At 36.9% G+C, this 12,632-nt stretch overlaps 1 protein-coding gene across 5 annotated transcripts in view; it reads left to right on the top strand.

Moving 5' to 3' along the window:
• The window catches only part of MYOM1 (myomesin 1), a 155,147-nt gene that overhangs the window by 82,474 nt on the left and 60,041 nt on the right, over window positions 1-12,632 (top strand). For all 5 annotated transcript variants that reach the window (XM_026496035.3, XM_057313258.1, XM_057313257.1 and 2 more), the window contains 4 exons: window positions 364-420; window positions 5,322-5,446; window positions 9,912-10,095; window positions 10,550-10,724. In XM_026496035.3, the coding sequence (XP_026351820.2) occupies window positions 364-420; window positions 5,322-5,446; window positions 9,912-10,095; window positions 10,550-10,724 (541 nt within the window). The remainder of the gene's footprint in view (window positions 1-363; window positions 421-5,321; window positions 5,447-9,911; window positions 10,096-10,549; window positions 10,725-12,632) is intronic.

Genomic DNA, 12,632 nt, shown 5'->3' with positions numbered 1-12,632 from the left:
ATAACTGCTGGGCTCATAATTGTTCTGGAAACATTTCCGCCAAGTACATGCTATCTCTTAAGAAGAGATGAGAGAACTTACATGCTTCCAGAGATCTATATTGAACAGTAAATAAACATATGTTATTTACCTTGCTTGTGAAAGTACAGTTCCAGAAATGTTGACTCCAAATAGATGGGCTCTGTGTTCTATCAGATTGTGGGTCTCTTGAAGACACAACCCATATATATGCTCAGTAAGATTCATTAGGAAAATATATAAGTAAACTATATCAAACCCATTTGTTACTATTATGGCCAGTTTATGAGTGCAGTTGAAACCGCATTTATGAGTTTTGTGATTTTTACATTTATGTCTGTTCAGGTCGCCCTTCAGCACCCTGGACTGGACAGATCATTGTCACTGAAGAGGAACCTACAGGTAAAAGCTGTTTCCCCAGATACTCTTGCCAGTGTTTTGCCATGTGGTTTAGCTTTTATAATGGAGGGTACAGTGTATATTATTGAAGATGTTTTGGAAAGAACATCCTGAAATATGTGGAGATCATAAAGTAACTTATATTTTCAGAGATCCCTGTTTTTAGAAAAGGCTTATTGAGGTACAGTTGACATAGAATATACTGATTTCTGTAAAATATTTGATTTGACAAATTCTCCATGTGTATACACCTGTGAAACTATCACCAGGATCAACATAATGAACATATACATCACCCCTAAAATTTCTTCATGCCCCTTTGTAATTCCTTTCTCCTACCTCTGCCCATCTCCAGGCCATCACTGATCAGCTTTCTGTCACTCTCGTTTACATTTTCCACACTCTTAGATAAATGGAATAATACTCATTTTTCTCTGGTTTTCTTCACTCAGCATTATTATTTTGAAATTTATTCATGTTGATGTATGTATCCGTTCATTTCAATTTTTTTATCCACTTACTGTCAAAAGCTTCTATGAACATCCTTTTTGGTGTTTGTATGGACATACACTTTTCATTTCTCTTGGATAAATACCTAGGAGTTGGACAGATAGGTCATGTAGTAGGTGTATGTTTAATTTTTGTTGTTGTTGTTGTATGTTTAATTTTTAAAGGGACTGCCAACTGTTTCCAAGATGTTGGTACCATTTTTCATTCCCATCAGCAGTATATGAATTCCGGTTACTTCACATCATCACCGGTAGTGGTATTTCACAGTGGGTGCATAGTGGTTTTAATCTGCATTTCCCTAATACTGTTGGAAATCTTTTTATGTGTATATTGCCATTTTTGCATCATATTTAAATCTTTGCCAAATCAAGTTTATTTAAATGTCTTTTCTAGAAATATTATAGCATTAGCTCTTAGATTTCAATCTGTGCTCCATTCAAATTAATTTTTTCTATATTGTGTGAGGTGAGGGTCTAAGTTGTTATTATTATTATCATGATCATTTTGCATATGGCTATCCAATTTTTCCATCAATCAGTTCAAAAGATTATCCTTTTCCCGTTGAATTGCCTTGACACCACTGCCAAAATCAATTGGTTGTATATTTTTGGATCTATTTCTGGAATATCTATTGGTCAATTTCATTTTCTCTCCACCAACCACTATCTTGATTAGTGTGGCTTTAGGTTGTCATTTTTTTTTTTTAACTTCATAGTTTTAAATAAATGAACAAACAAATAAAGTAAAAAAAAAAAAAAAGCTTCGTAGTTTTGAAATTAGGTAATATTAGTCCTCTATTTCCCCCCCCCAAAGTTGTTTTGGCTATTCTGTCTTTGCATTTCCACATAAATTTTAAAATCAGCTCATTCATTTCTATAAAAAGAACTACTAGGATTTCAACTGAGTGTTTTATATCCTATCTTCTTGTTCTATCAAGTGATAGAGTAGTGATGATATCTCTGACCAAATGGTAGATTTATTTTTTTTCTTGCAGTTCTACCAGGTTTTGCTTCATGTTGTTTGAGGTTTTGTTATTACATGCGTAAACATTTTAATTGTTATATCTTCTTATGAATTGAACACTTTGTTATTATAAAGAGACACTCTTTACCCATGGTAATGTTTTTTGCTTAGAAATCTACTTTGTCTGATACTAATATAATCATTCCAGGTTTTTTTGTTATTAGTGTTAGCATGGCATATGCTTTCCATCCTTTTACTTTTGACCTATGTGTGTCTTTATATTTAAATTGTATTTCTTGTAGGCAGCATATAGTTAGGTCTTGATTTTTCATCCACTTGGGTAATCTTTGCCCTTATATTGGAGTGTTTGAACAATTTACATTTTGTATGATTATTGATATGGTTGGATTTCAATCTGCCATCTTGCTATTTGTTTTCTACCAATCCATCTGTTTGTTTCCCTTCTCCTTTTTTCCTACTTTCTTTTGGATTGAGTATTTTTTTATTATTCCATTTTAGCTATGTTATCTTATTAACTATAATTCTTTGTTTTGCATTATAGTAGTTTGGAATTTTAATGGACATCTTATCACAACCTCCTTCAAGGAAGATTATACTACTTCATATATAGTGTAAGAACTTAAAACAGTGTTATTCCATTTCCCCTTTCAAGCCTTGGTGCTGTTATTACATGGATTTTATTTGTGTGTATATTACAAATTGCACAATACAGTGTTATTATTTTGGTTCAAATAGTCACTTATCTTTCAAAGAAATTTGAAAGTAAGAAGAAACTTTTCAATATTCACTCACATTTTTATCATTTCTGTTGTCCTCCATTTCCTTGTGTAGATCTGGATTTCCATCTGATATCATTTTCTTTGTACCTGAAGCATTTCCTTTAATATTTCTTGTAGTGCAGGCCTGCTGATTATGAATTATTTTATTTTTTGTATGTCTAAAACAGTCTGTATTTCTTTTTTTTTTTTTTAAGATTTTTATTTATTTATTCGACAGAGATAGAGACAGCCAGCGAGAGAGGGAACACAAGCAGGGGGAGTGGGAGAGGAAGAAGCAGGCTCCTAGCGGAGGAGCCTGATGTGGGGCTCGATCCCAGAACGCTGGGATCACGCCCTGAGCCGAAGGCAGACGCTTAACCGCTATGCCACCCAGGCGCCCCAACAGTCTGTATTTCATCCTCATTTTTGAAATACATGTTCACTGGTTATAGAATTCTAGATTGACAGCTTTTCTTTCAGGACTTTAGAAAGGATGGTCCACTGTAGCGCAGATCTGTACTCTAAGAATGACTGTTGTTATTCTTATTTTTGTCCCTCAGTGTGTATTTTTTTCTCTCTACCTGCTTTTAATAGACTTTTTATCACTGGATTGAGAAATTTGTCTGTGATATGCATTTGTGTTGTTTCCTTCACGTGTCTTGTGCTTGGGGTGTACAAGTTCCTTGGATCTGTGAGTTTACAATTTTCATCAGCTTTGGAAAATTCTTCACCATTATTTCTTTAAACTTTTTTTTTCTGTATCCCCTTCTCTGCTCTCCACTTCAGGAACTCCAGTTACGTGCCACTTGAAACCACAGGTCACTGGTGCTGTGTTCATTTTCCCTTTAGTCTTTTGCTTTCTGTGTTTCATTTCAGACACTTTCTGCCACTGTGTTATAATTTTACTATCCTTTTCTTCTTCTTCAGTGTCTAACTTGCTGTGAATTCCAGTCAGTGTGTGGGTTTTGTTTTGTTTTCACTTTAGACTTTGTAATTTCCATCTGTAGAAGTCGAGAACAATTTGTATTATTTTTATATTTTCCATGTCTTTATTTAACATGTTTAATCTTTACCCTCTTGAACATATGGAATATTTTTACAGTAACTGTTTTTATATCCTTGTTGACTAATTCTATAATCTGTGACATTTTTGGTTCTGTTTTCATCGATTTATTTTTCTCCTTAGAAAGAGCTGTATTTTCTTGCTCCTTTGCATGCTTAATAACCTTTCATGAGATGCCAGACATTTTGAATTTACATTGTTTGGTGCTCGATATTTTTGTATTTCTATAAATGCTCTTGAGCTTTGTTCTGGGGAAATGATTTGATCTTTCAAGGCTTGCTTTTGTTAAGTGAAATCAGAACAGACTTTAGTCTAGGGATAATTTGGCCACACTATAGAGGAAATAGCCTTTTGAGTAGAACTCTACCAGATGCCTGTGAATTAGGAGATTTCCACTGTATCTGGTGGGAATATGGACTCTCCCAGGCCGTATGAAAGCTTTGAGGATTGTTCTTTCCAATTCTCTTGTGTGGGTTTTCCCTGGCCTCAGGTGGTTTCCTCATATTGATGTGCTGATCAATACTCTGGTGAGCACTCTGGAGGGACCCTCTGAAGATCTCTAAGCCTTTCTCTTTGTGCAGCCCTTTCCTCCAGTATTCATCCTTGTGACTCTACGTGTAGATACCTTGGCCTTCCTAGAATTCCAGCTCCTTCTCCTCCACTTGGGGAGACTGCCAGGCTCTACCTGGGTTCCTCTTCCTGAGCTGCGGTCCTGAATTTCTCTCCAGACAATAAGCTAGGACAATGGTAGAGTTCACCTAATTTGTTTCTCTTCTATTGGGAATCATTGTCCTAAGCCAGGAAATATCCGATGTCTGTAAACAGTTGTTTCATGTATTTTGCTTGGTATTTTAGTTATTTGATGTGGAAGGGTCAATCTGATGTCAGGAACTGTGGAGGGACTTAAATCTTACCCTACCTAGAAACTAATATGTTTAATACCACAGTTTCATAGATGCTGGCAAAGGATAAGAGATTCCTAGGTCAGAGACAAAGGATTCTATTACAGCACAATTAGATGGCATGAACTTCATGTTCTCATTACTTTCCTTTGTACTGTCGCCCCGCCAAGTTCCACAGGATGGTGGGGAGCAGCACAGATGGATGTTGTACACACAGTAGATATGTGTTACATCTGACACAAATTGTACTTATGAGGGGGCTGCTAACAAATCTACCCAAGCTTTCTCTGAAGAAGGACATTATCTTTACTATACTGGTCAGAAAACAAGTCAACTTTCTGCCCTAGAGAATATACTTTCTTTGTATTCCAAGTTTGTTTGCTATCCAAACATCCTTGAAAAAATAGTCTATAAAAAAGCTGATATAAGATGTACAGAAAATATAACTTATATCATTACTGTTTTTTAGGACCAGTAAAAAAATCAAAATTGTCAAGCAAAGAAAGTAAAATTGTGGCTTTGAATGAATGAATGAATGTTTTAGGAAGAATTTCAGAGATGAGGTACTTCTTTATACTGTGGAGCAGTAATTCTCTCTTCCTCCAGTAGGAGAGAAGCATCTGTGACTCTTGGCATATGCTGGGCTCCCAGAGTGTGTGCTTTTCACTATTCCTTGTTGTTTTTCAGAGGGTATTGTTCCCGGGCCCCCCACAGACCTCTCTGTCACAGAGGCCACCCGGAGCTATGTGGTGCTAAGTTGGAAGCCCCCTGGCCAGCGTGGACATGAGGGCATTCTGTACTTTGTGGAAAAGGTAAGACTCTGGGATCAACATTATTACCTCAGGTCTCTTCCTAAAGATTTCTTTAAAGAAATAGAGATTAAATTTCCATTGTGTCCTGAACTCTTTAAACCCTATAAACTATAAACAGTCTTCACCAAAAAATCTATATCACACAGAACTTTGCCTGAAAGTTCAGGGGTTTATGGATCCTTGGATCTCACCTATACACTCCTAAGAGGTCCACAGACCCCAAATTATAAAATTATAACCCTTTTAAGCAGAGAAATGTTCCTGAAACTGTAGATTGTTCAGATGGCACTGTTTTCTAGATCCTTTTCTGTCTCCCTTGCTCTAGTAATGGCTTTTCATTTCTCTACAACTTGTCTTCCCCAGTCAGAAATGAACTTTGATGAAGCTAGATGAGCCAGAGGAAGAAAAGTTACAGTACTTTCAGAATATTGTCAGATAGCTGGAGAGTTGAAGAGAGAAAGTCCTTACATGCTGCCACGCACTCGGCTAGTACTACTCGAAGTGTAGATAGTAGGGTGGGGTCAGGAATTACAAAACAGCATAAGATACTGGCTGGTTCTTTCCCTCAAATATCTTACAATTTTATTGTAATTATGTTAGAGAGGGCAGCATACCATGAAGGCCTAAAATGGGTGGAATGATGAGAATTCTGTGTGAATCCATCACATACCCATATATGAGGCCAGTTGTAGTAAGTACTTCGGTCCAGAAAGTGGAGAAGAGCCAAGACCTGGACAAGAGATTATTTGGGGGAAGTGCCCAGTTGCAAATGCAGAAATATGGGAGGAACACCTGCCAGGCAAGGCATCATTGCTACAGTAAAAGGGCATTTAAAGAGAATTTGCTTAAAATGAGGTGTAAATTCCATTTGTTAAGAAAGTTTTGATTAAGAAAAAATTGAAAAATGAGGGGCGCCAGGGTGGCTCAGTCGTTAAGCGTCTGCCCTCAGCTCAGGGCGTTGATCCCAGGTCCTGGGATCGAGCCCCACACCAGGCCTCTCCTCTGGGAGCCTGCTTCTTCGTTTCCCACTCCTCCTGGCTCTGTTCCCTCTCTCACTGGCTGTCTCTCTCTCTGTCAAATGAATAAATAAAATCTTAAAGAAAAAAAAAAAGAAAGAATTGAAAAATGAAACAAAACTAAGTTTTTGTTATCTGTAAGAAAGTTTACATTTTTATTGGCAGCCACGTACCATTTTTTTTAAGAACAATGAATGAAACAATTGGCTGTACTTCTTAGTGGATTTTATTTTTATAAAATTTTTTGATAACACAGTAAATTATCATTTACATTTTCTTTCATAGCAAAATTATAAAAAAGATCTTTATTTGGCAAAAATATCATGTAGCTCGGTTAGTTTTCCTAAGAGCTTTTCTCTTTCATCCTTAATGCTATTCTGACCATTCAATTTCAGAACACCTATTAGGTTACCCTTCCTGACAATTATTACAAGACGACAAATATCATAGATATATAGGTGCGTGCAAACACGCAAACATCTGCAAATTAGGTGACAACATAAAAGTAATATGCGACTATCTTTATGGCCTTTTAGTTATTTCAGATCATCAGAGAAAATTATACTAGCACTAAAAATGATAGGGTCTGTGGTTTTTCCTATTTTAATTAATAAATTTATTAATTTATTTCCTTGATAAAGACATTTAGTTCATGTCTTTGAGGGGCATGCCTCACTTCTCCTTATCCCTAGCAAATTGGTAACAATAAATAGATTATCTCTTTAACAGGCGATATGGGCATCTTTCAAAAGAGTCTGATTTTACGAAAATAATATTTAAAGTTTTTATTGTTACTAATTTGTGTATTTTCTAGATGTTAGCTTCAAATTAAATATAACTTGAGTAGCATTTCTGATTTAAAATTTTTTTTCTATTTTTTTAATAGAAGGGCAAGACTAGAGTGGAAAATGTTTATTTCCTGGTGTGCTTAATACATACCCTTCACTGAATCTTTTTGAAATGCTCCACAGGAAAAGAGTTCTGAATAAGCTCTATGACAATAATTACCATCTTTCCTACAGTAATGACATAGTAACAACCTACCACTGAGGCATTTTCTTCAGATGAGTCAAGTTTGGCTTCTGTTGAACATTTCCTTTGGTCACATAAACTCTAATTTCTCCAGGAAAATCTATAACTTCCCTAGACCTAAATGCAGATGAGTCTGTGATTACAATTTAAGTGTTCTTCCACCAGCGAACCTATTAGTGTGAAACAGAGGGAACATTTATGTGTGCAGTGTGAGTAGAGAGGCCTCTATAGGCACCGCTGACATATACAAAAGGCCCAGGATGTTGACATATTGGGGGAGCAGCACATGCCCAGAGACTAGGGCACATTTACAGAAGAACTATCCAAACGTCAAACTGTTCTACTCAGCTGAGTCCCAGGTTATTTCTGATGAGCCACTTCTAACATGTTGACCTTTCTAAAGGGCAATGTTTCACATGCTCTTGTCCTGCAGCATGTTTTAATCCCCAGAATGTTCATGCCCGTGGGAATGCTGCTGCCTCAATAACCCCCGAGCTTGCACTTCTTTATAGAATTTGTTACCAGAAGTTGCATGCACGTAAAGCACAAACTCACCTGTCATGGCTACAGCTTATGCCCAGTTACACCATGTCTGTGAGCCCTGAAATGGTTGATATTTAATAGAGGGCTTCGATGAGGCATGTAATTTGCTCAGGGTCACACAGTTAGTAAAAGACAGAGCTAGGATTTGAACCTGGGCAGTCTGGCTCAGTTTTCATATACTGTACCCAACAAGACACATCGTTGCCTTTCAACCTTCCCAAGCCTGTCTTCTCTAGAAAACTTGGATAATCACACAGTGCTACCCCCACAGTACTTAGTTCAGAGCATAGTTGAGAGGATTAAAGAGTTACAATGGTTTAAAGCTCTTAGCATAGTGAAAGGCAGCTATTATTTTTATTATGAAAGTATAAATGACTGATAATTGTTATATGTTCCCCAGGGGAGAATATGGAAAAATGAATCAAAGCCATAAACTAAAGGATTAAAGGTCTGGGGGAATTTTATCCCTCAGTTAGCAGCAGATTGACTACTTAGGGGGAATTTATCCTCTCCACCCTCCCGCACACAATGACACAATCATGAAAGATTCTACAAAGGACTTTAGAGGTTACCTTGTCACATTTGCTTATTTTACAAATGATGAAACTGAGACCAAAGAATGCTCATGTGACTTTCCCAAGGTCACGTATCTTGTTATTAACAAAGCTAGAACCGCAGTGGATGCCTCTGGGTCCTTTGCGCCATACCACATTGCCTCCCATCTCAAGTCAATGAAGGTTATGCCAAGTGATATATCAGTATTCTTATAGTCTCAACAGCGTATCATCCTGACAGCTGGTCACTGTATCACAAGGTTTGGATTTCTAGAAAAGTCTCTAGAATTTTTCAAAAGTTCTGAAGCAAAATCATTTCTGCTAACCTTTAGGCAGAATTGAGAATTCAAATAGGTGGGATAAAGGATTACTGAAGACTAATGGTAGTTTTCTTACTATAATCTCTACCAAAGTGCAAATCGACACCACATCCTTTCAAGGATTTCAGAGTCACTCTAGATCATTTTAGTGCCAAGAACGGAATTGCTTTAAATTTAGTTTTTCCCGTCATTTATTCTATAATATGGGGAAGAAAAAAAGAACCTTTTAACTTTCATTAACTTCCTTCATTCATTCATTGAGAATTCAAAACAATTCATTCATTCAGAAAAAAAAAAACAATTGTTGATTATCTACTACGTGCCAGGTACAACTCTAGGCTCTGCTGTATAGCAGTGAACAAGACAACTCCCTGAACTCATTTCATTAAAATTTACTTTCCAGTGGAGGAGATGACAAATAAATAACTTAATTTCAGATACAGATAAGTGTTTAAAAAAAAAATAAAGCAGGGTAAGTGATAGAGAGTGATGAGAAAGGAACAAAGAATCTTTTAGATCCTTTGATAGAATGGGGGGGTAATCAAGAAGGCCTTTTTGAGGAAGTGGTATTTGAGTACAGACCTGAATGAGATTATGAGTCATTAAATAACACTTTATTAAAATAAGACAGTTTATAACAATGAAAATTTAAGTATTTTGTATAGCATAGTAAATCTACTTACCTACCCTAAGAATTAGAAAAGTGTCTGACCCCAAACTGTCTTCAAAGTAAATTAAAGTCTTTTATAAATAGATCCATAATCTTAGTTAATTAGTGAAGTATTAAAGTAGCATATTTGTCAAACAATCCGAAGCCATATTTGATTTAGATAATCCTATGGGCTACAGATGCTTCATCCCCATTTCCTCCAAATCTCTTCTGTTCAACTCCTAACAGGTAAGTAGTTTGTTGATTGATAAATAAGACTGCTAGATGCCTGGCTCAGAGTTCCCACTATTCTTGCCACGCTGTGAATGGGTCTCTCTGTTGGGGCTGCAGTGTGATGCAGAAACAGAAAACTGGCAGCGCGTGAACACAGAGCTCCCTGTGAAGTCTCCCCGCTTTGCTCTGTTCGACCTGGCTGAAGGGAAATCCTACCGTTTCCGCGTCCGCTGTTCTAACTCAGCAGGAGTTGGCGAGCCCTCAGAGGCAACGGAAGTGACTGTGGTAGGGGACAAACTTGGTGAGTAAAGAGTTTGGTTGAACAACTGTAAACTGATTTTACTTCAAGAAAAAATTCCAAAGCAAGAATCTCATTAGAATGTATCTATTGAGAAGTTAAAGTGGTGGCATCCTTCTTTCACATTATAAATTCAGTTGATGAGTGTACCTGACTGATACATTTAAAAAATTAATTATTATTAGTTATGAAGTTATGAAAAGTAAACTTCTCCAGGAGTTTCAACAGTATTGCTAATGTATTTTTTTTTCTGGAGTATTTAGTGTATCATTATGCCCCCAAACTAACATATTGATTTTTTTATTTTCTGCTTTAACAAATACAAAATAAAGCAACTGTATGTTTGACATGATTACTTATATAAAATTTATGTATGTGTGTGTGTTTGTACATATGTGATAAGAATGAATTTTTTAAAACCGCCCTGAGTTTGATCATCATTTTCCTCCTTTGTCAGATATCCCCAAGCCCCCCGGCAAAATCATCCCAAGCAGAAATACAGACACATCAGTGATAGTTTCGTGGGAGGAATCCAAAGATGCTAAAGAGCTGGTCGGGTACTACATAGAAGCAAGCGTTGTTGGCTCTGGCAAGTGGGAGCCCTGCAACAACAACCCTGTGAAGGGCCCACGGTAACCACAATGTGGGGCTGGGGGGTGCTGTGGGGAGCCTTCTGACTCTAGAGCACGGAGGCTATGAAGAGGAAATGCACAACTAATGAATCGTTGAACATTGCGTCAAAACTAATGATGTACTATATGTTGGCTAACTGAACATAATAAAAAAATAAAAAGTTACTTTTTAATTTACACTAAAATTATGATTTTCCCCCACAAAAAACAAAACAAAGCAAAAAAAAAACAAAAAATGAGGAAACGCAGCCATGGACCCATAGAACAGCACAAACATCCAATGGAGGGAGATTTTTAAAAAACGTTATACTTTAAATATCCAAATGAATTTAAAATTGAACATAATCTGTCATATATTTGAAAAAAAAAAAGGTTTACTTGTGATCTTAAACACTAGAAATATATTAATGCCGGCCATGATGAATTCATTTTACAGTTTTTTTCTGATTCTTTTCCCTCATGCAATTTGTCCTTTTTACCCCTCTGTTCTGGTCTTTAATATTCAGTGTGATACTCGATTTCAAGGATCCAATAGACTCTAGCTGATATAAAGTACCCAGGCATTTTATTTATTTAAGTAATATTTTTAGAGAAGGGTGTAGTGGAGGGGGAGGGGGAGAGGGGGAGAGAAGATCTTAAGCAGGCTCAATCTCACAAACCCTGAGATCATGACCTGAGCTGAAATCAAGAGTTGGATGCTTAACTGATTGAGCCACCTAGGCTCTCCTAGGCATTTTTAAGTGAATAGGAAAAAAGTATCAACATTTTACAAATTCTGAACATGGTGAAACTCAGTGCTAAGGAGACATAAGTAACACCAGCAAAGGGACGTTCAGAATACTTTGCCACTTCTTTATATTTGTTTCTAATATGAAGAGGGTTATTTTTTTCTTGCCTTCAAATATTTTTATCAGCCAGCTTTGCAGGTTGTTGATGAATTCTGACCTGCAACCAAACTCTGAGCCTCCTTTGATTTACGATCATCTGAGAGGAGAAACGCCCTGCCCCCAAATTGTCAAACAGGCTTGTTAGACAGTTTCTGGCATGGCCACGTCAAAGGCCAAGAACCCCCACAGGAGGGGTTGTTTCTTTTGCAGAACAGGAGAGAATAGGGGCAATTCAATGAATGGGAAAAAACAAGAGATTCATTTACCCGCTTGTTCATTTCACTTTTACTGTGAGTTCCCAGCCTTTACCTGGGACTATATAGAAATACTTATAGAAGGTTAGGCAGGGTCTGCCTTTCCACAAACAGTTAAGAGCTTCTCAAGGACAGGCACCATTTTTTTATTTGTCTTTGTGTCCACAGTTCTAGCTCAGTGTCTGGAACACTGAAGTGCTCAATAAATATTTGCTGAACTGAGCTGACCTGAAGGATTGGCCTAATTTATGACTGCCTTCATTAAATATTCCAACATTACTAATGGTAATAGAGTCATTAGCAGACCTGTTATTTCCTCTGGTTATAGTCTTCAGGATGGATTAAAATGTTACAGTGATTCATGAAACAGCTATTTATAGCCATAATAGCTATTAAGGAGTGAGGTTGTTTTATGTGTGAAACTGCCCATGGATTCACACCTCATTACTGGATCCTTATATCTAAATGGTGATCCATATTTCATCTTATTTCCAGATTCTAGTGTAATTTCTCAAGTAATTATACCTCCCCTGGGATGCAGGGAAGCAGTGGCTCGGCCTCTGTAACCAGAAGCAGCCAATGCCTTACAGCCATAAGTATATACCTGAAATAGCCATTAATAGTATTAATACCACCTATTATTTATTAAATGCCTCTTATATATCAGGCCCTGAAATAGGTACTTTAAATACTTTATGGCCAACCTTTACACAAAAATTATTACGGAGGCATTATTATCCCCATTTTACTAATGCACACACCAGAGG

Source organism: Ursus arctos, unplaced genomic scaffold (assembly GCF_023065955.2).
Source record: "Ursus arctos isolate Adak ecotype North America unplaced genomic scaffold, UrsArc2.0 scaffold_17, whole genome shotgun sequence".
Taxonomy (NCBI): Eukaryota; Metazoa; Chordata; class Mammalia; order Carnivora; family Ursidae; genus Ursus; species Ursus arctos.
The sequence above is the reverse complement of the archived record's forward strand: the minus strand, read 5'-3'. Positions and strand labels throughout refer to the sequence as shown.